The 25189-nt window shown below is 40.5% G+C and overlaps 4 protein-coding genes across 6 annotated transcripts in view; 1 reads left to right on the top strand and 3 right to left on the bottom strand.

Moving 5' to 3' along the window:
* Positions 1–885, bottom strand: part of LOC113665162 (laminin subunit alpha) — a 41614-nt gene extending 40729 nt beyond the window's left edge. For all 3 annotated transcript variants that reach the window (XM_027180820.2, XM_089190501.1, XM_089190500.1), the window contains exon 1: positions 447–885. In XM_027180820.2, coding sequence (XP_027036621.2) covers positions 447–806 — 360 coding nt within the window. In that variant the 5' untranslated portion in view covers positions 807–885. The remainder of the gene's footprint in view (positions 1–446) is intronic.
* A 741-nt stretch (positions 886–1626) lies between these two features.
* On the bottom strand, positions 1627–12302 carry LOC149036943 (ATP-binding cassette sub-family C member 4-like). Its single transcript, XM_089190502.1, has 7 exons — positions 12147–12302; positions 10067–10607; positions 9145–9527; positions 6590–7944; positions 5801–6371; positions 3500–3636; positions 1627–2883 (listed from the first exon to the last, which is right to left on the bottom strand). Exons 2-7 carry the CDS (start codon positions 10592–10594, stop codon positions 2012–2014), a joined length of 3846 nt encoding a protein of 1281 aa, XP_089046628.1. The 5' UTR covers positions 10595–10607; positions 12147–12302; the 3' UTR covers positions 1627–2011.
* On the top strand, positions 12085–14556 carry LOC149036942 (uncharacterized). The gene has a single exon (XM_089188644.1). It carries the CDS (start codon positions 12085–12087, stop codon positions 14554–14556), a length of 2472 nt encoding a protein of 823 aa, XP_089044770.1.
* A 3539-nt stretch (positions 14557–18095) lies between these two features.
* On the bottom strand, positions 18096–25096 carry LOC149036941 (ATP-binding cassette sub-family C member 4-like). The gene is made up of 5 exons (XM_089190495.1): positions 24491–25096; positions 21910–23264; positions 21123–21693; positions 20061–20197; positions 18096–19451 (listed from the first exon to the last, which is right to left on the bottom strand). The coding sequence occupies exons 1-5, from the start codon at positions 24904–24906 to the stop codon at positions 18580–18582; spliced, it is 3351 nt and encodes a 1116-aa protein (XP_089046621.1). The 5' UTR covers positions 24907–25096; the 3' UTR covers positions 18096–18579.
* Between the last annotated feature and the right edge of the window lie 93 nt (positions 25097–25189).

Raw genomic sequence — 25189 nt, 5'->3', positions numbered from 1 at the left:
TAAATTTCCTCGAGAGATGCGTACAAGAAATAAAAAAGACGCAGCGTGATTTATGATTTACAATGTATGGGAATTGAAGTGTGAATAAGTACAGAATATTACATGATGCATACTCAATTTGTCTCACACATAAGTGAGATTTCTGTACGCTCGGTTTCTTGATTCCTCGGTGCGAAAAATGTTCCCCTCACACGTGTCACAATGGACTGAAATTTCAGCTGGTTTGCTGAACGAACTTTCCAAACCACCGTAAAGCTTCTTCTTACACTAGTTAGACTCATAATTTTCAATACTAACAACAAATCACAGTGTGCTCGATAGTGGCGAAACCCCTTGACTGATCTCTCCGAACAATCACATTTCAGTACAGCGATAGGCATTTGACGAAACAGCAACACCAAGGACAAAGAAACTACGCGTGAATCATGTATACGGAGAAATACTACCTGTCCTAGATCAATCGTGATGTTTACTTTTTGGTACTGTAGGCCGCGGGACAGCGGAGGAGATTGCCACCATCTCTCCGTTCCATCGATGGCATATTTGATCGAGTGATCCTTGGTAAACGTATCTGGTTCGCAGTGATCGCAGGACAACCCTAGAATGCCCAGCTTCCCGGGTACAGTGGCCAGTTTGCAGAAGAGTTCTGGCTCGCTGACATCTTCCCCACATGTTGCAGTTGCTTCGATTTTCTTCCCTTGAGCGATATTTATCGGTTGAGGTCTCAATCCTTGTCCATCACTGGACTTCGGAGAGAAAAAGAAAACTAAAAGCGCATGAAAAAGGGCAATAGCGAGCTTGTTCATTTTGCAATCGGCCGTCAATCACAGAACAACCTTCGCAAAATTAAACTCGCGACAGTATGAAGTGATATACAGTGGCCCTTTATGTAGCGGAAACTCAGGGCTCATATTACCCTGAGCTGGGTGTGGGGTGTGAAGAATTCCCGGATTTCCCGCCATCTCTGCGAACAAATCTTATTGGCTACCTCTGCCCCTCGCGGTTTTCCCGAAAAATAAACAGAGTCTGCTAATTATTTAAAATTCCTTCTGCTGAGTTTTTTTTTTTTTTCATATACCTAACTAGACGTTTATCTAGCCCTTCCTAGATAGAAGATCTTAAGATTTTTGGCTGCTGTTCTTCGTTCGATCTTAGTGCGAATAAAGGATGCATTCTCCGGTTTTTATTCTCAAGTCTTTTAAACCTTTTTGCAAACAAATGTTTTAGAATACTCCCATAAATCGTAAATGGTTTCCTTTCGTGGAGACTTGCAAGTCGTTTTGTACGAAATGTTTTCCGTTACTGGTGCTGAAAAAGAGCTTTTTATCAACCACCCGACCCACCGTATGTAGCAATCGAATCAAATTAACTTGAATTGGGTTCGAACTCGATTCGAAAGCAAGCGAACTCAGAAAGTATGTTTGGTTTCCAACAGGGCGTGCGATGTTTGGGGTTAAAGTGGCTTCACGTTGGTGAAATGAGTTTTTCCAACCAACCCCGCAATCGCCGAACAATCAAAGAACTAAAGTACTTGATGTTATTTGTTTCCTTCGCGGAGTCTTAAAGCTTATTATGTAAGGAAGGTCTGTTTAGAATTTCGGGTAGAAGCATTTCAAGCAACAAAAGAAACATACACACTTTTAATTAATTGGTCTCAATCAGACTGGAACTTTCTTCTGATGAAAAACACTAAATAGATATTTGCATATTGATATAATTGGGAAAGAATTATTCAATTGGATGAAGCCGAGTACTTGGGTGAAACTAGCGATTTTTTTAAGTGTTTCATAACTGATCAGCTCTCTCAAAGGAGGAACAGCTTTTTTTAACCTAGGCACACAGTTATTGTTACGGTTAATCTTTTATCATCTTACTGCAGATACAAAAAAACGGTGCTCCATTTTCGTACCAAATGGACTTTGGTTTATGGTTGATAGAGCCGGAGTCAAAATTCGGCGACGTGCCTCCAAGTTAAAATTTTCCTCAGTCCGTTCAAAGGGCCATGCCAGTTTCAGATCTGAGTGCTCACCAGTGAATTAAATTTGTCAAATTCATGAACTCTTCCATCTTTTAGGACCAAAATCATCTGACAGTCTTTTAAAGTGTTCAAACGGTGAGCTATAGTGATAACAGTTGCGTCCTTCAGCTTTTCCCGTACAATGTCCCAAATCGTCTGCTCTGTGGCGGGGTCGACATGCGCAGTTGGCTCGTCCAATACAATAATCTTACTTCGCTGCAGCAGCACACGAGCCAAGCAAATCAACTGCCGCTCTCCTACACTGACATTAGCACCGTGTTCAAGCAATTCGTGATTAAGCTTCGCCTCAAGATTCTCTGCAAAATCTTTTAGCTGCACGTCTTCTAAGGCCTGCCATAAGTCAGGATCTTCAAACTCCTCTAAAATGTCTAGATTTTTTCTCAGTGTTCCACTAAAAAGCACAGGAGTTTGACCAAGGACCGAAATACTTCGTCGGGATTGTCGGAGGTTTATATCTTTTATCGAAATCTCGTCAATAATTATCTCTCCGTCAGCATCAGGCATGCGCATAAGAGCTGCCACTAACGATGATTTCCCAGCTCCCGTACGGCCAGCAACTCCAATCTTTGCTCCTCCTTTGATATTAAGATTTATTTCCTTCAGCACTTGAGGTCCTCCCGGATAATACGTCAATGATACATTTCTGAATGCAATACGTCCTTCACTTGGCCAATCTTTAGGGGGGTGTCGTTCTACTTTGTACCCAGGCTCACAGTTAAGTTTAGTATACGTCAGAACTCTTTCAACTGACGTCATGTAATTCTCCACTTCAGCGGCTTTTCTAACAGCATATTGAGTGATTACCATAACTTGGATGACGTAAACAAGTGAAAGGCCAGCGAAAGCTGAAAAGATATTTGGAGTGTCATTTTAAAAATTCTGAACCAAGTAAATGACCAATTAGGCAAAATTGATTTCACCATTAAGTTCCTATTATTGTTATTTCTGCTGTTGTTGTAAGTTTTAAGATGCTCAGCCTTACTGCCGCTACCTTCTGACTGCCTTCTCAGTTTCTTTTTAAAGGACTATTAAGAGAGTGACCAATATCTGATTTCTCCTTACAATATCATCCCTGAATCAAGGAAATGATCACCAACTGAAGAGGCTCTTGACTGTGAAAAAAAATCTCCTGGCCAGTTCCTAAGGAAATGTACAGAGAACAGTATAGAGAATATGCATACTTATGTTGGGGTGTGCAGAGTCTGTCTTGTTTTGTTTTTTTTTTTTTTGTTACTTTTTTTCTTTTTTCTTCCTTCCTTTTTTTCTATAGTCAGCACCGGAGGGAAACTAACTATTTACTGTGACATACGTCAAGTAGTGTGCACCGTACGAAATGCTCCATTAAACAACAGGTTTTGTAGTCCATTGCCACTGTCTCACTAACACTATGCTGTAACCAAACTCGCGACTATGCATATTCTCAGATAGAAAGTGTAACAACAGGGTCATTGTAGAGCTCACCGGCATTTTGAGAGACCAGTACTGCGGCCAGAGCAACTGCACCAACTAACAGGGAAGCGAGACAATCCAAACGGACTCCTAACCATCTACCACTGGCCATCACCAAAATGTACGACTGATTATGAACATCTTGATATCTGCCGGGATTAAACGTTCACAAGGAAGAAATTTAGCTTGATAATGATAACAATTTTATCTGGTGGCTGTACTCTGAAGTCGAACCAGGGCGTATAAACCTAACGGGGCAAGTTTCTAAATAAACTGTAGTGCCACGTTAGTGGGGGAGTATAACAGGGTAATTAAGCATTATCAACTGAGTTGATAGCGTAAATTGACCATCGTAAAGAGTTCAAAAGCTGACGTTTCGAGCGTTAGCCCTTCATCAGGCGTTAGCCTTTCGCTCTGACGAAGGGCTAACGTTCGAAACGTCAACTTTTAAACTCTTTACGGAGGCCAATTTACGTATAAACTTAAGATCGGTCTTTGGCCTGACAACATAATGTAGCCTATAAACATACCAAGGAAACAATAATCAAAGTGCTCTGTGAGCAAACTCGTGAATTGACACATGATTTTTTAGATTATGTTTAATGTTATCTGGTTTAGGGAATTTTGTGGTTGATTGTCATATCTAGAGTACGAGCAGTAGTTCAGTGTTCGCTAATGTAGCAAAGAAACAAAGTAACGTTGGGATAAGAAGGCATTACAATTGAAATGATCATGCTATTACATTTGACAAGGTGGATGATGTCATGTGTTTTAAACGTCTATCATTTTTGTTTCTGGTTCAAAAGAAAAGGTTGGAAGTAAATGTGGGTGAAAAGTGAAATTTACTGTCTTTCGTTGTAAATATTAGAAAATCAAGGCAATACTGTCTTAATGAAAACATCAACGATTCCCTCTTTATCAAATGAGACAAACGGGAACGAGTTTTGAGTGATATAACTAAGCCAAGCCTGCCACCGTCATTTTGGATCTCCGCCTGGGTAGATTTAGGTCACGTGCTAGGCAACGTATGATCAATAACAAGATAGAATTTCATTTCAGGCCTATTTATCAATTTTGTGGTGTATAACTTTCGCATTTTAGTACGTTGTTTGTATGTTGAATCTTCAAATTGTCTTGAAACTTAAAAGAAAATTGTTCTTTAAAAATTCACTGAAAATCGGTAGCTAAAATTGTTTGTTTAGGTGTTATCTGATTTTCGTGTTAACTTGTTATTTCGTCATTCGCCGGCATCTTCTGTTGCTTCTCACAGGAAAAACACACGCGACGAAATGTAATGATCAATTTTGTCCTCAATCTCACGCTATAACAGAAAAAGCTTTTGAACATCTGTAAACTCCGAGCGCTTCGCAGTAAGTGATATTTTCAATGAATCTTCGGATTGTTTTCAAGTTCAAGGACTGTAAATTACAATTTTATGAAAAACGAAGGTTGTTCTGTTATTTCAGTGTGAATCCTTGCATGCCTGCCAGTCGCTGGCGCCGCTTGTTGAAACTAAAACGAAAAAAAAAAAAATCTTTTAAGATTATCATTGGCTTCTTTTACACCCCACCACTATTCTTAGCAACAAAGGTCGCCATTTCGTCTGTTTATTGCTCGCCAAAAACTATAAAATGCACTCAAAAGTCTAAAATCTAAAAAAAGTTTACAGGAATCGACCAATCGAGCGAGCGAGCGAGCGAATGGCATTCCCCACATCGTATCTATAACTCGCTCTTGCGCATGCGCGCAATTCACGAGTTAAAAAGGGAAAATTGTTTCCTAGAACTTCCCGCATTGTGTAATTCACCCCACTTTCCCCAGGTCATTTCGATAATCATATAGTTTACCTGGGTCCACCTCTCTGGTCCAGATAAAGGTTCGGGCCACAAATCTGCGTAAATTGTGTAGTCTTGTGTAAATTGGAATATTTGTTCCATTTGACATATTTCATCGTGGATAATGAATCCCCAAACTATTTGTACCCCAGTCATAAGAATTTTTTCTGAACGTGTTTCTGAGTGTTAAATTTGCACTTTTAGAAGTGTATTTTAATGACAGTTAAGTTATGAAATTATATCGATGAATTGTTTGGTGTTTTGTTTGTATGCGTGTATGAGTAAGTGAGTGGTGTTTGTTAGTATGGTTGTTTGATTTGTATTTGTGGTTTGTTTTTCAATTTTTGTAAGACAGCATACACTTATCAAAATCACGCTTTAAAGAGCTCCTCTGCCCTCCCTGAAAACCATGTGATCCCCCCAAAAAAATCCTCCCCCTCCCCCCACCACGCGATAAGTGTCAGTGTCACTGATCTACCTGTAAAATGTCTCCACAAAATCTGCCTGCCTTCCTCTGGTGCGAATCGTGTCCAGTCCTACCAGAGTCTCCGAAAAATGAGAGAACACTGGGCTTCGGGATATCGACTCTAACCTTTTCAGCTCTCTGGCAGTCTTCAAGTAATACTTGGAAATACACACTACCATCATCGTCAGTGGAAAGGCAAGAAAGAAAAGCCAAGGATTTGTGGTAATCGATATCAGAATTAAGATGGATATCGACAAGAGATTCTGCACTGCTTTCAAGAATGTTTTGGGTAGCAGCTCATCCACGCAGCCGATATCACTAGCAAAGCGATTTAGGATTCTTCCCACGGGATTTGAATCAAAGAACAGAACAGGTGCTTGTAATATAGCTAAAAGCATTTTATCGTGCAGACGTTCAGCGCACCTCAGACAAATCAGGAGGAAACCATAAGCTCGAACAAGGGTAAATATAAGACACACGCTCACAAGACAGGCGTAAATAGAAAGATAAGTCTTGTTTTTCTGATCCTCTTGGTTTTGTTCTGTTAAAAACCAGAGCCAAAAGTCCGGAGCAACTATGGCGGCTGAAAAAAAAAAACAAACAAACAAAGATGCGCGGTTGAATTAGAATTTTTCTTTTCTCGTAAGTAAAGCTTTACCTAGGAACAGAGAGTACTGCAAGGTAAATTGTAATACAATATTCAACAAAGAAGAAAAAGGAAATGAAAAAAAGGTTACTTTTTTAACATCTAATGTTTTGGATCTAACTCTGAGCAAATGCTCAGTCTAGGTGCTAGTTTACCTTCAGAGATGAGAAATAAAACGCCCATTCCAATTATTGTTAAGGGATGCACTCCACTTGTGAAGTAGTCCCAATAAAGCTTAGATGTTACCACTCCGATTGTGCGATCCTCCGGTGCTATCTCCAAACTCTTGCCCGCATTGGGCAGGGGAAGTATTTCCTGACATTTATCAATATCATCGTGTTTCTCCTTGGTCTCCAACCCAACCGTCTCATATGGCTCAGTGTTGTTCTTCATAGATGCTTTAAAATGAGAGTCAACGATTGAGCTAATTATGCCTTGCTCTTGTAGCTCAGTGAATCGTCCCTTCTCCAGCACACGGCCCTTGTTCAACACAATCACTTGGCCGGCGTTTTCCATGTGCTGTTGATGGTGTGAGGATAAAAGAACAACTTTGTTACCCAGTAGATCTTTCATGCACTTTTCAAAGATATGTTGACCAACTTTGAAATCGACAGCACTCAGTGGATCATCCAATAAATAGAGATCTCCGTCAGCATAAACTGCGCGCGCTAAACTGATTCTCGCTTGTTGTCCTCCGCTCAGAACTTCACCGCGTTCTCCCACAATCGTTAGGTCGCCATCAGGAAACCGCTGGATGTCTTCCTTCAGAGCACAAGCCTCGACTATTCTTTCGTACTTGAATTCTTCGTAAGGCTGACCAAACAAAATGTTTTCTCTTATCGTTCCCGAGAACACCCAAGCAGACTGAGGCAAATAAATGACAGAACCCTGGTATTTAATTGTTCCACTTGCGTAAGGTATTTCACCAGCAATCGCCGAGAGCAGAGTAGATTTTCCACTTCCTACTGGTCCGGTGATAACTGTTAAACTCTGTGGAGGTACGACTATGTCGATATCTTGGAGAATGAACTCGTCTTCACGAAGGTATTGCTTGCACGTCAAATTCGAAACACATACAGTGGTAGGTATTGGGTCTTTTTCGTGATACGCAAAGTAGGAACTGTCTCGGCTCATATTTTCAGCTTGGCTATCAGAGAAACAGATATTTGGTTTAGTTAAGCCACTTTCTGTTTGAAGTCTGTCTTCTTTACATTCATCACCAAATGAGGTCTCTGACATATCATCCAAAAGAAGAAATTCTTCGATTCTTCCAAGCGAAACGAATGCATCATATGTTCCCATAAAGCCAACGGGCAAGTCATAGAAGCAGCTATTTTTAAGTATTCGCATAAAGCAAAGGAGCATAAAAACATCAGGAGGCTTGAGGGTTTGTCCCGTTAACACCATGACGATTACTGAAACAAGAGTAGCCATTGGAACCACAGAGTAAATCAAAGCATCAATGGTTGAATTAATGGCTGTCTTCTTCGAAATGACGCTGATTTCATGCCTGAAAAAAAAATTTTATCCCATGTTATATGCGAATGCTCAGTGGGATGTCATACCTAAAAATACGTAAAAATCACAAATCAGAAGGGCTCACAAAATATGTGGCTAATAAATTTTCAAATCTAGTGCAATCTCGCCTCAAACGATAGAAAAATATTTATGAAAAGTTTAATAATAAAAGTTGTTACATGAACTATTTATTGACGTATTTTTCAAATCAGTACACTGAAGAGCTTTTCAATAAAGCCCCATGGGGAGTCATTCGTTTCAGCAGTCTACCCTTCCGTCGATAACAGCAAGATTGATTAGTATTAAGTTAGAATGAAATTTTACAAGCATCGACAGGAACATCTGACCTTGGACAATTCTATCAATAATAATGGTAAATGAACAGAGTGGAGTGCAATTTCGCCTGAAATCATACGCGTGATTCGAAAATCAAACAAGCACACAGCATGGTTTGAAATCAAAAGTACGATTTCAGACAAAAAGTGCACGACACGAAGTTCAATTACCACGTGCGTTTTTACATCCATTGTGAAATCGCAAAATTCAGTCGCTCAAATACAGGATCTTTTAGTCTGTACAAATATTTTATTGATCTAGTGCCGACCTGGTTTGTAAAAAGTTGCAGAAGTTGTCTTTCAGTTTCCTGCAGTCTGATTGGATACTCTCACCGAGCCTTGAGATCTGATTGGTTTTTATTTTTTTTAAGTAAACGTTCTCATTACCGAGGAAAAAGATGCGATTTAGAGCAATAAATGGAGCGATTCGTTAATAAATGGCACCGATGAACGCCAATCAGATAGCGAGGAATACCAATGATTGCGATGGTATAATCTCGCATCAAACGTACGCTCGTGGAATAATTTTGAAATACCTACAGAACTACTTTCAGAATACCTCGATCAAAAATAAATTTACTTTCCATAGCTAAGATTGCTAAGTTGAGGGTCTCATTGGGGTTAGCCGTTAGCCGTGAGCCAAATCATTTAACCGTTAGGCGTAAAAATTGACAAATTTTAACCGTTAGTCGTAAAAAAATTAACCGTAAAAATAATTCCCATCTCCAACACAAATTTGGGTTAACCTTTAGTCTACTGACCAAAATTTTAATCGTTTGCCGCGAAAGCCTTCACCCCATCGAGACTCGAGATTTTTAGCCTCTGACCTCCTGAGTTGACATAACATCTGACCTCACCTTCGAGTATGCTTTATTTTTTCTCGGTATTCATCTTCCCACGCATGCGTTTTGATCGCGCGGATCCCGGACACAACTTGGTTCATCAAAGAAATGCGCTGATCGGACACGGCTGCCGTGCGTAGGCGCAGCTTAGCACTGAAATAGGACATGACCGCAAAGTACGGCAGTAGGAAACACATGAAGATAACTCCCACTACAGCCTGCCAGCTAATCAAATATGTGATAAGGAACATTGATCCCGCTGTGCTAAAGAATGCGAAAATGGTCAAGAAAAAAAACTTGATGGTCTCTTCCTCCATTCGCTTCACGTCATTGGATATCAGGTCAATTACGCGTCCAGCTGTGAATTTCAGTAACGTCTGCTTGCTGAGAAGAAGCGTCTGCAGATAATTAAGGACATCAAATTGACTCACACTGTTCGTTTGCCGGTTCGTTTGTTCGTTTGTTTGGAGCTAGTAACAAAGAGAGTAAGTGTTCTCTAAAATTTATGAGACTACGAGCAGTCCCTGATTTTTGACTAAGTCCGTCGCCCCAGTAGAAACAATTTTTCTGACAAGTGAAGATATATTTGTTATGATTTCTAGTGAGATTGTTCACTTATACTTACACAACAAATAACTGACATCGTTAACCACACCGCTGACTGGAGAAATCAGTTGTGATTGTGGCGACCACGCACTATTTTGCCCCCTCAATTTTCAGCTTTTTGCACAAAAACCAATTTGCCTCTTCGCTTGATTCAATGACATCGTTCCCTGGCTCCCAGAGGCAGCAACTGATAACAAGATTTTAAGTTCTGGAAATAGCAATTCCGGATCGGATGGGTAACTTTTTTCTTTTTTGAGTGTCTAACCCGGGCTGAAGAATTTTAGGAGTAATAGAAAAATGCCTTAGTACCTTTAAGCTGAACCGTACTTACCTTGTGGTACACCAGACCTCTCAAGGCGCTGCTTATTCGAATCCCCAACACTTCTCCTTTATAGTCTTGATGATGCATTCCAAGACTGCCGATCAAAGCATTGAAACACAAAGCCAAAGCGCATGCATAGAGGGAAAAGGAATGGCCCGTCTCAGTTGACATTAGTTTGGCAACAAGATATCCGAGAGGCAATGGAAAGAGAAGGCGAGATACTGTAAACAAACTATTTCCCAACAAAATAATGATGACATCTTCAACAGAGAGCATCTGAAACACGCTTTTCCACAACTTGGGTTTTTTCCCATTTTTTTTGCAGTGAACTTTCTTGTTTTCCCAGCTTTCTCGAAACTTCTCGGTGACAAAACAGGCCGAGTTCTCTTCTTGTAACGGTAAAAAGTCATCCTGATCTAAAGGTCTTTGACTGCCTGTGTTGAGGACGCTGTTCATCCAACGAAAGAAAAGAGCGGATGTAAAACTGACTTCTTCATCATCATCATTAGATATTTTGCTGTAACCGCCTCTTGGCATTTTCTCTTGAGGCCTACAAAACAACAAGGAAATAAATGCATTGATTACCCTAAAAGACTAAAACAAATTAAAATTTCCGTTTCAATACTCATGCAATCTACAGCTAAAAATCAATGCATCATTATGTCGGAATTTCAGTGGATCATCACATCAGTCATTTTTAGGACCTTGGGCTACTGAAGCCTGATTTAGAGGATGAACATTTTTCTCATTTGAAAATATGCAATTTAGAATTTGATTTTAATTTTGTGACATGTTTTTCACTTCACACCCATAGTTAGTTTCTTAAACATATTTGACCCGCTCGCGCAGTTAGCAGATGCTTGAGTATGAGATGGAAACCCCCCGGGAGGGGGGTACATGGGTTATTTTTTGCTGGGTATGTGCAGCTGGCTTCTCGGAACCTCTGCCGTATTTTGGCCTATGTCTTGGCCAGTTATACACCTCATCTTTGTCCGCTTTTGGGCAAGACCGGAATGGAATGGGAGCCGTTTAATAAATATTAAAATACGGTAACAACTCTTTTACCACGAATCTTCCTGCTTATGAATCCTTACTTGCCATAATTTTCTTACACCTTGAGTCTCAAAAATGTGTAACCCCATTCTAGTAACTCTACTGAAAATAGCTGAAAATGCAACGCCATAAAAGTCAAGGCAGTCGTTAAAATGCGACCCTATCCAGCGGCACACTGTTTTAGCCTATCTCCAAGAACTTTTAACCCTCACCCCCCCCCCCTCCCCCCTCTGAATTACTATTCATAATATTCAAGTGTTAGAAGTGGCAAAGAGTGATGAAGCAAAATGGCGCACATAATCACTCCAGGTTGACAATAGCCATTCTACCTTGCACTGCTTATACCGTGATTGCCGCATTCCCACGTGCGTAAAGTGCTTGTAACCTTTGGGAAACAGACGCATGTTACACCAAAAGACCCGCGTGCAGCAGAAGAGGCCGATTACTCGCAATTTCTCGTAGTTTTGAATTTCTCTTTTGTTTCTCAGTAAATGCATATGCTTGTATTTTTTTTACACGGATGCGATAGAAATTAATTGGAAGATCGTCAAGTGATCAAAACAACACCGGCCAAATTATGGTCATGTGCTCGGCAACGACTTTCAGAAACCGATCATATATCATTTTTACCATCAAAATAGTCACGTTTGCATAGGAAAACAATAAAACGAAACGACCATAACGAAAAGACCGAAATTAGTGTAGCAGCTGAAACGTTCGATGAAGTAAACTAACATTTTTTTTATGTAATGGGTACATGTTTCCGTAGGAATTTCCATGTCCACAGCTTGCTCTGTCACTCACAAACTCTTCGTGATTCTCGCTGCTCCTTGTTATGTTTAGCGCATGGACTCTTCGAAGACCCTTCAGATTTGGTCTCTAATTTGATCATAGCGCTTATCTGCAACCTTCGAAACAGCCGTGTAAAGAAATAAACATCGCAATGATCGAAGCAATCACATATATAATAAGACATGCAAATGAGGTGCAGGCACGCAAAAACCACCTACGTGTTTGTGGTCCTTTTAATACTTACTGCTGCCTTCCCTCTGAAATACGACCACGAGGGTATATGTGTACGACCTCACACTTTCTACTGGCCGGGTTTGGAGTTGCTAACGCATTTCACTGGCTGGAATATTAGGATATTTGGTTGTTTCTCGTCTTCAGTGAACTGTTGGACTGAGTGCCCTATTTGCATAAGGAACAATGCCACGTTATTGGCTGGAGTCGAAGTATTGTTTCACTCTTCATGGAACAGTGATCTCTCTAATGGTGTTGTTCTCACCAATCTGTTTAATGGCTCTGCTTGTATTACATTCTTCCGACGTCCATGGATCAGCTACTACGTTCCACCCGAGTTCCTGGGAATTTTGAATATGCTTGATTTCTCATGTCGGTTACGCCTACGTAGGCACAGGTGTCCAATAGCCTACTATGCAAATTCATGTGCCTCATTCCATCAAGTGCTAATTGGCGATCTGGTCTTCAAACTTAATCCTGGTCCTGAGGGATGCGGTATATCAACAATTGTGAAATCACGCCATCAAAATAATGGAACTTTACGGGCGCCTCAATCACGTTCTTCTTTGTCTAAATCAACATCTAGGAATGTCTCAAACTTTACTAAAGTGCATTGTTTGTCTGCCAACTACGTAAATGGGGTCTTTTTGTCATTTTGTCACATGAATGCCCAGTCGGTGCGCAACAAGACAGCCGATTTTGTAGATTACGTCTGTGAACGTAGATATGACTTGGTTGTGATTACCGAGACGTGGCTCCAGCCCCATGATGATGCGCTAAGAATAGAACTGTGTCCTCCTGGTTACAAGTTTATTGACTTTCCACGACAAGAACGGACAGGTGGAGGCATTGGACTACTGTACAAGGATTCACTTCGTGTTAGCACGACTCGAGATGGAATTCAAGAGTCGCTTGAATTTTGCGAGTTGCTGATCCAAACGTCGACTTCCCGCAAGATAGGGCTTGTGATCGTCTACCGTCCACAGAATTGTGATGACCACCGCAGGGTTCCCATTAACACTTTTCTGATGGAGTTTTCTGACCTGATGGAGTCCACTATTCTATCCAAAGAGCCTTTGATTGTCGTTGGTGATTACAACATACATGTGGATGTTCCTAATGACACTGATGCACTTAAGTTTTTAGATCTGCTTGAGTCTCTCGGTTTGGAGCAGCATGTGACAGAGCCAACGCACATACGTGGTCACACCCTGGATCTTGTTATAACAAGAAAGATTGAGGATATTCTGGCGAGTCCACCACGCGCCTGTCGCTATTTCTCCGATCATGCAGTTGTACATTGTCATGTTGCCATAAGTAAGCCTTCATTTCAGACTAGGATAATAAAGTTTAGGAAAACTAAATCCTTGGACGCTGTGAGCCTATCGAACGATGTAGTACTTACAGGGCTATGTGATCGAGGTAATAGCGATCCCATCACCCCACTGGACTTGGATGTACTTGTAGAGGATTACACGACCACACTCTCTCAAGTTCTTGATCTTCACGCACCTTTAAAAACCAAAACAGTGCGGGCTAGGCCCAAGGTACCCTGGTATACCAGTGAGATAGCCGAGGCAAAAAGGCGACGCCGGAAAGCAGAACGGAGATGGAGAAGAACACGATCACAAGAAGATTTGTTGGCATTCAAGAAACTCAAGAACCACGTTACTTATTTAAGTACACAGGCTAAGCGTGCTTTCTACTCAGACTTTGTGAACGACAATAGTGAAAACCAAGGAAAGCTATTCAGGGCCACTCGATCATTGTTACTTCCTAGGAATGAGTTGTGTTTTCCAGAATACACGGACAACTCAATCTTAGCCAACGATATCGGGCGGTTTTTCGACCGTAAGATTGCAAAGATTCGGGCAGAGCTTGATGCGTGTACTCTTCATCCTGGGGCGGTGGCTGAGGATAAAGTGTTTACAGGCGATAGGAAACTTGATCATTTCAATACGTATTCTATGGAAGATATAAGGAAGCTGGTCAGTAGATCATCGAAGAAAAGCTGTCAACTTGATCCTATGCCGACCAATTTAGTAGTCGGCATGTCCGATATGCTTCTCCCCATCATCACTAATGTCGTGAATTCTTCACTTTCCTTGGGACACTTTCCATCTGATTGGAAAACGGCCCTTGTGGATCCAAGACTGAAGAAGACCAAGCAAGGGACTTCCTTATCCAATTTAAGACCTGTGAGTAATCTGCAATACCTCTCTAAATTGGTTGAAAGTGCAGTTTATGATCAGACAACCGATCACGTTACTCAGTCGGGTTTGTATCCCATCCTCCAGTCAGCCTATCGACTTGGTCATAGCACAGAGACTGCCCTATTGAAGATACAGAATGACATACTAGCTGCAATGGACAATCAACGAGTTAATCTTTTCAGTATTGCTAGACCTGAGTGCAGCATTTGACACGATTGACCACCAAGTGTTGTTGAATCGCCTGTACGTGACGTATGGAATTACAGGTACCGCTCTTAAATGGTTTCACTCGTATTTATCAAACAGGAAACAGCGAATCCTGATTAACGGGAGCTATTCGAGTGACTTTGATCTGCCTCAAGGGGTACCTCAAGGATCATGTCTTGGTCCCTTGCTCTTCACGTTGTACGCAAGTAAGCTCTTCGATGTTGTTGAATCCCATCTCCCTAACGTTCACGCATACGCTGATGATACGCAGCTCTATATCTCATTTAAGCCGGATGGTTCTGCTACTGAGACGGATGCTGTTGACGCTCTACAAGCTTGCATCAGGGACATAAGAACCTGGATGGTCCAAGACAAACTTCGGCTGAACGATGCTAAGACCAAGTTTCTTATTATAGGTACACGCGGACAGTTATATAAGGTTATGATAAGTGACTTGCAAGTAGGTAAGGTAAAGGTTTCTGCGGTTTACTCTGTTAGAAACCTGGGTGCTTGGTTTGATGCAAACATGAATATGACCACACATATTAACAGCATATGTCAGAATATTTATTACCATCTACATAACATCCGGCGTATTAGAAAGTATTTATCATATGATAATAGGAAGTCCATTGTACAGGCTATTATAATGTCACGATTAGACTATTGTAACGGTCTATTATATGGTACGCCCGCTGGTCATCTTGGTAAGCTGCAACGCCTGCAGAACGCGGGTGCTCGGCTGGTATGTACTATATCTAGGTATGATCCTATCACACCATCCTTGATCAACCTGCACTGGCTTCCGGTTACCCACAGAATAGAATTCAAGATAGCAATGCTAGTTCACAAATGTATCTACGGCGTCGCACCACAATATCTTTCAGACTTGATAAAAATCAAAGAGAGCTCGCGGTATCAGTTGAGATCATACCGGGGCATACTCCTAATGGACAATACCTATAGAACAAAAAAGACACTCGGGGATAGGGCGTTTGAAAATGCTGCGCCCAAAGTATGGAATCGACTCCCTCTAGAAATTAGACAATGTCAATCATTGAACATTTTTAAAGTTTTACTAAAGACACATCTTTTTAAATTAGCTTTTTATTAGTTCTTTTATTAACTCATATTTTACTTTTATTGTTTTCCGAAAATTGTAAATTATTATTATTATTATCATTATTTGGACTAGCCATTTATTACTTTAAGATTTTAGTGTTGTAATGCGCACTCGATTATATCTTTATCGCATGCTAGACTGCGCAATATAAGAAACAAACATTATTATTATTATTATTAATGGCACCAGGGCTTCTTCGGAAGGATAGATCTCGAGTTCGGAGCCGACTAATTACGACTAATTACGAGGGGTCACGCAATTTACATATCCCAAGGTACCCATAACAACTCGCTTCTACGCTATCACGTTTCCACGAGTTAAAAAGGAAAATGAAAGACGTTCATTTTAAAGGAGAAAAAGTCCTAGAGTTTTTAGGTGTACGAAAAATATCGTACAACTGGTTAAATTTGTTTCAATTTTGCTGTGTTTGAGTTTAACATTATCTCATCAGGCTCCGTAGTAGAATCTTCATTCTCTAGAATGTTGAGAAGAGCTCGAAAGCTTAGAAGCTTTGCCTACACATATTTATTCAATTTTTATTATTTTTTTTATACCTGAACTGTTGGGACATTTATACCCCCTGATGCTTACCCACAGTAAAATGTCTCGCGAAAGAACACAACACAATGACCTTGATAAGTATGCATGCCCTCTGTTAACGTTAGGCCACCATGTCTCTGCTAGTTTTACCGGAATCAGTATAATTTCAAGTATAACGAGGTCTTTTAACAAAACGATAAAGAAGACAAGCTTACCTAGACAAGTTAAATTTTGTTGACTTCACTTTGCGCTTTGTAAAGAAAGCTCTCTGAAATCCTCATTAAGTTCATCAGCCGGGTAAGTACTAAAACATGGAACGACCTAAAACCACCTAAAACCACATAAAACCACCCACAACCACCTGCAACCGTCTACAACCACCTACAACCATCTCAAAAATTTCAACAATCACCTACAACCGCCTAAAAACATCTACAGCCATTCACAAACTATCTAAAACCATCTAAAACAAGGCATAAATGTCTAAAATAAGGCGAAACGACAGCAAGTCATGTACATGAAATACGAGAATCGAACGAAACCTACACCTCCCCCTGAAATCTTACTCTCCCTGGTCCCATGTATGATCAACCATCTCACGAAATGAAATGCGAGAGCATGCCAATGATATTTTTTATTACCTCAGTAGTAAAAGACTTAAGAACTTTACAAGCAGACGTTTTGGCTCACGTTTCATTTGATTGCGTAATGGTTCAAGGTAGTGTTTTTCTCCATTTATAATCACAGCACTTGAAATGTAATTGGAGCAAAACGTGAGTCACTATTGCGTAAGTGGCACCACTCGTACAACTGCATGCTGAATGAATGCCAGCGCGTTCGTGCTAAAGAAAGACCCCGAAGGTAAGCACAGATCCCCTAAAATATTTTTAATGATCTTTGTTTCTCAAACTTTTTTCTAGACGTGAGCCAAAACGTCTGCTGGTACCCAGGGTAGAAAAAGCCAAGTCAAGTCTTGACTACGAGTTTGTTATTTTACTTTATTTTTTTTTTGTAACTTGTTAGTTCATTTTGCAAAGTTCTTTAAGTCTTTTGCTATTGAAGGAATATTAAATTATTCGTTGTCTCGCCTTATTTTAGACATTTATGCCTTTTTTAGATGGTTTTAGATGGTTTGCGGGTGGCTGTGGATGTTTTTGAGGTGGTTTTAGGTGGTGTTAGGTGGTTTTAGGTCGTTCCATGTTTTAGTACTTAAGTCATCGTCAGTCATCGTAAGTCAGCCGAGTAATTGTGACCAAAGGTTACAACGCCTCGAATTTGTTTCTTTTAACGGGTGAGTGAACTCATAGAAAACACGGTTCTTTCATTTACCTTAACAGATCAAAATTTGAATAATCCACCGCCCCGGAATGAGCCGCTCAAGCCTGTACGTACGTTTTCGGTTATTTCAGCAGAATGCACCAGCATCTTAAGTGCCGCTCCCACTAAGAGCGGTCCTCTCGACTTCCCGTCGGAAAAAAGTTTTCTTTCATTTTTTGCCCATGAAAAGGGTTTAGGACACATGTTTCAAAAATAGTTTAGTTGTTCTCCAGTTCTCTTCTTTTGCGTCGCCACAAGCCAAAAATGATTTTTGGGCAGACCACCCCTGTGAACAGCGATCGAAAGTGTAAATTTCAAAGATTTTGTCCAGCGCGCAGCGACTTCAACAATGTAGCTCACGGAATTCTATCTTTCTACAAGTTACAAGGTGTATTCAGTTAGTTCACAGACAAAATATGGAAACTTCTGCTTAAGCAAGCGAACTCAGAAAGTATGTTTGGTTTCCAACAGGGCGTGCGATGTTTGGGGTTAAAGTGGCTTCACGTTGGTGAAATGAGTTTTTCCAACCAACCCCGCAATCGCCGAACAATCAAAGAACTAAAGTACTTGATGTTATTTGTTTCCTTCGCGGAGTCTTAAAGCTTATTATGTAAGGAAGGTCTGTTTAGAATTTCGGGTAGAAGCATTTCAAGCAACAAAAGAAACATACACACTTTTAATTAATTGGTCTCAATCAGATTGGGACTTTCTTCTGATGAAAAACACTAAATAGATATTTGCATATTGATATAATTGGGAAAGAATTATTCAATTGGATGAAGCCGAGTACTCGGGTGAAACTAGCGATTTTTTAAAGTGTTTCATAACTGATCAGCTCTCTCAAAGGAGGAACAGCTTTTTTAACCAAGGCACACAGTTATCGTTACGGTTAATCTTTTATCATCTTACTGCAGATACAAAAAACCGGTGCTCCATATTTGCACCAAATGGACTTTGGTTTATGGTTGCTAGAGCCGGAGTCAAAATGCGGCCACGTGCCTCCAAGTTAAAATTTTCCTCAGTCCGTTCAAAGAGCCATGCCAGTTTCAGATCTGAGTGCTCACCAGTGAATTAAATTTGTCAAATTCATGAACTCTTCCATCTTTTAGGACCAAAATCATCTGACAGTCTTTTAAAGTGTTCAAACGGTGAGCTATAGTGATAACAGTTGCATCCTTCAGCTTTTCCCGTACAATGTCCCAAATCGTCTGCTCTGTGGCGGGGTCGACATGCGCAGTTGGCTCGTCCAATATAATAATCTTACTTCGCTGCAGCAGCACACGAGCCAAGCAAATCAACTGCCGCTCTCCTACACTGACATTAGCACCGTGTTCAAGCAATTCGTGATTAAGCTTCGCCTCAAGATTCTCTACAAAATCTTTTAGCTGCACGTCTTCTAAGGCCTGCCATAAGTCAGGATCTTCAAACTCCTCTAAAATGTCTAGATTTTTTCTCAGTGTTCCACTAAAAAGCACAGGAGTTTGACCAAGGACCGAAATACTTCGTCGGGTTTGTCGGAGGTTTATATCTTTTATTGAAATCTCGTCAATAATTATCTCTCCGTCAGCATCAGGAATGCGCATAAGAGCTGCCACTAACGATGATTTCCCAGCTCCCGTACGGCCAGCAACTCCGATCTTTGCTCCTCCTTTGATATTAAGATTTATTTCCTTCAGCACTTGAGGTCCTCCCGGATAATACGTCAATGATACATTTCTGAATGCAATACGTCCTTCACTTGGCCAATCTTTAGGGGGGTGTCGTTCTACTTTGTACCCAGGCTCACAGTTAAGTTTAGTATACGTCAGAACTCTTTCAACTGACGTCATGTAATTCTCCACTTCAGCGGCTTTTCTAACAGCACATTGAGTGATTACCATAGTTTGGATGACGTAAACAAGTGAAAGGCCAGCGAAAGCTGAAAAGATATTTGGACTGTCATTTTAAAAATTCTGAACCAAGTAAATGACCAATTAAGTAAAATTGATTTCACTATTAAGTTCCTATTATTGTTATTTCTGCTGTTGTTGTAAGTTTTAAGATGCTCAGCCTTACTGCCGCTACCTTCTGACTGCCCTCTCAGTTTCTTTTTAAAGGACTATTAAGAGAGTGACCAATATCTGATTTCTCCTTACAATATCATCCCTGAATCAAGGAAATGATCACCAACTGAAGAGGCTCTTGACTGTGAAACAAATTCTCCTGGCCAGTTCCTAAGGAAATGTACAGAGAACAGTATAGAGAATATGCATACTTATGTTAGGGTATGCAGAGTTTGTCTTGCTTTGTTTTTTAGTTACTTTTTTTCTTTTTTCTTTCTTCCTTTTTTTCTATAGCCGGCGCCGGAGGAAAACTAACTAATTACCGTGACATACGTCGAGTAGTGTGCACTGCACAAAATGCTCCATTAAACAACAGGTTTTGTCGCCCAATGCCACTGTCTCACTAACACTATGCTGTAACCAAACTGGTGACTATACATATTCTCAGATAGAAAATGTAACAATAGGGTCATTGTAGAGCTCACCGGCATTTTGAGAGACCAGTACTGCGGCCAGAGCAACTGCACCAACTAACAGGGAAGCGAGACAATCCAAACGGACTCCTAACCATCTACCACTGGCCATCACCAAAATGTACGACTGATTATGAACATCTTGACATCTACCGGGATTAAACGTTCACAAGGAAGAAAGTTAGCTTAATAATGATAACAATTTTATCTGGTGGCTGTACTCTGAAGCCGAACCAGGGCGCATAAACTTAAGGGGGCAAGTTTCTAAATAAACTGTAGTGCTACGTTAGTGGGGGAGTATAACAGGGTAATTAAGCATTATCAACTGAGTTGATAACGTAAATTGGCCATCGTAAAGAGTTTTAAAGCTGACAATTCGAGCATTAGCCCTTCGTCAGTCGTTAGCCTTTCGCTCTGACGAAGGGCTAACGCTCGAAACGTCAGCTTTTAAACTCTTTACGGAGGTCAATTTACGTGTAAACTTAAGATCGGTCTTTGGCCTATAAACATACCAAGGAAACAATGAAAAGGAAAAATTGTTACCTAGAACTTCCCGCATTGTGTAATTCACCCCACTTTCCCCAGGTCATTTCGATAATCATATAGTTTACCTGGGTCCACCTCTCTGATCCAGATAAAGGTTCGGGCCACAAATCCGCGTAAATTGTGTAGTCTTGTGTAAATTGGAATATTTGGTCCATTTGACATATTTCCTCGTGCATAATGAATCCCCAAACTATTTATACTCCAGTCATAAGAATTTTTTTCTGAACGTTATGTTAAATTTGCATTTTTAGAAGTGTATTTTGTCGACAGTTGAGTAATGAAATTATGTAGATGAATTGTTTGGTGTTTTGTTTGTATGTGTGTATGAGTAGGTGTGTGGTGTTTGCTGGTTTGGTTGTTTGATTTGTGTTTGTGTTTTTTTTTAATTTTTGTAAGACAGCATACACTTATCAAAATCACGCTTAAAAGAACTCCTCTGCCCTCCCCGAAAATCATACGATCCCCCCAAAAAATCCTCCCCCTCCCCCTCCCCCCACCACGCGATAAGTGTCAGTGTCACTGATCTACCTGTAAAATGTCTCCACAAAATCTGCCTGCCTTCCTCTGGTGCGAATCGTGTCCAGTCCTACCAGAGTCTCCGAAAAATGAGAGAAGATTGGGCTTCGGGATATCGACTCTAACCTTTTCAGCTCTCTGGCAGTCTTCAAGTAATACTTGGAAATATACACTACCATCATCGTCAGTGGAAAGGCAAGAAAGAAAAGCCAAGGATTTGTGGTAATCGATATCAGAATTAAGATGGATATCGACAAGAGATTCTGCACTGCTTTCAAGAATGTTTTGGGTAGCAGCTCATCCACGCAGCCGACATCACTAGCAAAGCGATTTAGGATTCTTCCCACGGGATTTGAATCAAAGAACAGAACAGGTGCTTGTAAAATAGCTAAAAGCATTTTATCGTGCAGACGTTCGGCGCACCTCAGACAAATCAGGAGGAAACCATAAGCTCGAACAACGGTAAATATAAGACACACTCTCACAAGACAGGCGTAAAAAGAAAGATAAGTCTTGTTTTTCTGATCCTCTTGGTTTTGTTCTGTTAAAAACCAGAGCCAAAAGTCCGGAGCAACTATGGCGGCTGAAAAAAAAACAAACAAACAAAGATGCACAGTTGAGTTAGCAATTTTTTTTCCTCGTAAGGAAAGCTTTACCTAGGAATTGAGAGTGCTACAAGGTAAATTGTATTACAATATTCAATACAGAAGAAAAAGGGAATGAAAAAAAGGTTATTTTTTTAACATTTAATGTTTTGGATCTAACTCTGAGAAAATGCTCAGTCTAGGTGCTAGTTTACCTTCAGAGATAAGAAATAAAACGCCCATTCCAATAATAATTAAGGGATGCACTCCACTTGTGAAGTAGTCCCAATAAAGCTTGGATGTAACCACTCCGATTGTGCGATCCTCCGGCACTATCTCCAAACTCTTGCCCGCATCGGGCAGGGGAAGTATTTCCTGACATTTGTCAATGTCATTGTGTTTCTCCTTAGTCTCCAACCCAACCGTCTCATATGGCTCAGTGTTGTTCTTCATAGATGCTTTAAAATGCGGGTCAACAATTGAGCTAATTATGCCTTGTTCTTGTAGCTCAATGAATCGTCCCTTCTCCAGCACACGGCCCCTGTTCAACACAATCACTTGGCCGGCATTTTCCATGTGCTGTTGATGGTGAGAGGATAAAAGAAGAACTTTGTTACCCAGTAGATCTTTCATGCACTTTTCAAAGATATGTTGACCAACTTTGAAATCGACAGCACTCAGTGGATCATCCAATAGATAGAGATCTCCGTCAGCATAAACTGTGCGCGCTAAACTAATTCTCGCTTGTTGCCCTCCGCTCAGAACTTCACCGCGTTCTCCCACAATCGTTAGGTCGCCATCGGGAAACCGCTGGATGTCTTCCTTCAGAGCACAAGCCTCGATTATTCTTTCGTACTTGGATTCTTCGTAAGGCTGACCAAACAAAATGTTTTCTCTTATCGTTCCCGAGAACACCCAAGCAGACTGAGGCAAATAAACGACAGAACCCTGGTATTTAATTGTTCCACTCACGTACGGTATTTCACCAGCAATCGCCGAGAGCAGAGTAGATTTTCCACTTCCTACTGGTCCGGTGATAACTGTTAAACTCTGTGGAGGTACGACTATGTCGATATCTTGGAGAATGAACTCGTCTTCACGAAGGTATTGCTTGCACGTCAAATTCGAAACACATAAAGTGGTAGGTATTGGGTTTTTTTCGTGATACGCATAGTAGGAACTGTCTCGGCTCATACTTTCAGCTTGGCTATCAGAGCAACAGATATTTGGTTTAGTTAAGCCACTTTCTGTTTGAAGTCTGTCTTTTTTACATTCATCACCAAATGAGGTCTCAGACATATCATCCAAAAGAAGAAATTCTTCGATTCTTCCAAGCGAAACGAATGCATCATATGTTCCCATAAAGCCAACGGGCAAGTCATAGAAGCAGCTATTTTTAAGTATTCGCATAAAGCAAAGGAGCATAAAAACATCAGGAGGTTTGAGAAGTTGTCCCGTTAACACCATGACAATTACTGAAACAAGAGTAGCCATTGGAACCACAGAGTAAATCAAAGCATCCATGGTTGACTTAATGGCTGTCTTCTTCGAAATGACACTGATTTCATGCCTGAAAATAAAATTTCATCCCATGTTATATGCGAATGCTCAGTGGAATGTCATACCTAAAAATCACAAATCAGAAGGGCTCACAAAATTTGTGGTAATAAATTTTCAAATCTAGTGCAATCTCGCCGCAAACGATAGAAAAATATTTATGCAAAGTTTAATAATAAAAGTTTTTACATGAATTATTTATTGACGTATTTTTCAAATCAGTACACTGAAGAACTTTCCAATAAAGCCCCATGGGAAGTCATTCGTTTCAGCAGTCTACCCTTCCGTCGATAACAGTAAGATTGATTAATTTAAAGTTAGAATGAAATTCTACAAGCATCGACAGGAATATCTAACCTTGGACAATTCTATCAATAATAATGGTAAATGAACAGAGTGAAGTGCAATTTCGCCTGAAATCATACGCGTGATTCGAAAATCAAACAAGCACACAGCATGGTTTGAAATCAAAAGTACGATTTCAGACAAAAAGTGCACGACACGAAGTTCAATTACCACGTGCGTTTTTACATCCATTGTGAAATCGCAAAATTCAGTCGCTCAAATACAGGATTTTTTAGTCTCTACAAAAATTTTATTGATCTTGTGCCGACCTGGTTTGTAAAAAGTTGCAGAAGTTGTCTTTCAGTTTCTTGCAGCCTGATTGGATACTCTCACCGAGCCTTGAGATCTGATTGATTGGTTTTTTTTAGTAAACTTTCTCATTAGCTGGGAAAAAGATTTAGAGGAATAAATGGAGCGATCCGTTAACAAATGGTACCGATGAACGACAATCAGATAGCGAGGAACACCAACGATTTCAAAATGGATGAAAATGTTGTAATACTATAATTAATCTGCTTGCGATGGTATAATCTCGCATCAAACGTATGCTCGTGGAATAATTGTGAAATACCTACAGAACCACTTTCAGAATACCTCAATCAAAAATAAATGTACTTTCCATGGCTATGATTGCTAAACCGAGGGTTTCATCGGGGTTAGCCGTTAGCCGTAAACAGCCAAATCATTTAACCGCTAGGTGTAAAAATTGACAAATTTTAACCGTTAGTTGTAAAAAATTAACCGTAAAAATCATTCCCATCTCCAACACCAATTTGGGTAAACCGTTAGTCTAATGGCCAAAATTTTAATCGTTTGCCGTAAAAGCCATCACCCCATCGAGACTCGAGATTTTTAGCCTCTGACTTCCTGAGTTGACATAACATCAGGCCTTACCTTCGAGTATGCTTTATTTTTTCTCGGTATTCATCTTCCCACGCATGCGTTTTGATCGCGCGGATCCCGGACACAACTTGGTTCATCAAAGAAATGCGCTGATCGGACACGGCTGCCGTGCGTAGGCGCAGCTTAGCACTGAAATAGGACATGACCGCAAAGTACGGCAGTAGAAAAAGCATGAAGATAACTCCCACTACAGCCTGCCAGCTAATCAAATATGTAATAAGGAACATTGATCCCGCAGTGCTAAAGAATGCGAAAATGGTCAAGAAAAAAAACTTGATGGTCTCTTCCTCCATTCGCTTCACGTCATTTGATATCAGGTCAATTACGCGTCCAGCTGTGAATTTCAGTAACGTCTGCTTGCTGAGAAAAAGCGTCCGCAGATCATTAAGGACATCAAATTGACTCATACTGTTCGTTTGCCGGTTCGTTTGTTCGTTTGTTTGGAGCTAGTAACAAAGAGAGTAAGTGTTCTCTAAAATTTATGAGACTACGAGTAGTCCCTGATTTTTGACTAAGTCCGTCGCCCCAGTAGAAATAATTTTTCTGACTAGTGAAGATATATTTGTTATGATTTCTGGTGAGATTGTTCACTTATACTTACACAACAAATAACCGACATCGTTAACCACACCGCTGACTGGAGAAATCAGTTGTGATTGTGGCGACCACGCACTATTTTGCCCCCACAAT

Source organism: Pocillopora damicornis, chromosome 12 (assembly GCF_964200805.1).
Source record: "Pocillopora damicornis chromosome 12, jaPocDami1.2, whole genome shotgun sequence".
NCBI lineage: Eukaryota > Metazoa > Cnidaria > Anthozoa > Scleractinia > Pocilloporidae > Pocillopora > Pocillopora damicornis.
Note: the sequence above shows the minus strand (reverse complement) of the source record. Positions and strands in the feature narration are given on the sequence as shown.

Bases quoted from the DNA above. Each gene is read 5' to 3' on its own strand.
- LOC149036943 (XM_089190502.1), bottom strand. From the start codon at position 10,594: ATGCCAAGAGGCGGTTACAGCAAAATATCTAATGATGATGATGAAGAA. The intron at 9,528-10,066 runs GTAAGTACGGTT...AATTATCTGCAG, and splicing joins GAGGTCTGGTGTACCACAAG to ACGCTTCTTCTCAGCAAGCA. The intron at 3,637-5,800 runs GTAGATCAGTGA...TAATCCCGGCAG, and splicing joins TTTGTGGAGACATTTTACAG to ATATCAAGATGTTCATAATC.
- LOC149036941 (XM_089190495.1), bottom strand. From the start codon at position 24,906: ATGAGTCAATTTGATGTCCTTAATGATCTGCGGACGCTTTTTCTCAGC. The intron at 23,265-24,490 runs GTAAGGCCTGAT...TTTTATTTTCAG, and splicing joins AAAATAAAGCATACTCGAAG to GCATGAAATCAGTGTCATTT. The intron at 19,452-20,060 runs GTGAGCTCTACA...ATATCTTTTCAG, and splicing joins ACTGGTCTCTCAAAATGCCG to CTTTCGCTGGCCTTTCACTT.
- LOC149036942 (XM_089188644.1), top strand. From the start codon at position 12,085: ATGCAAATGAGGTGCAGGCACGCAAAAACCACCTACGTGTTTGTGGTC.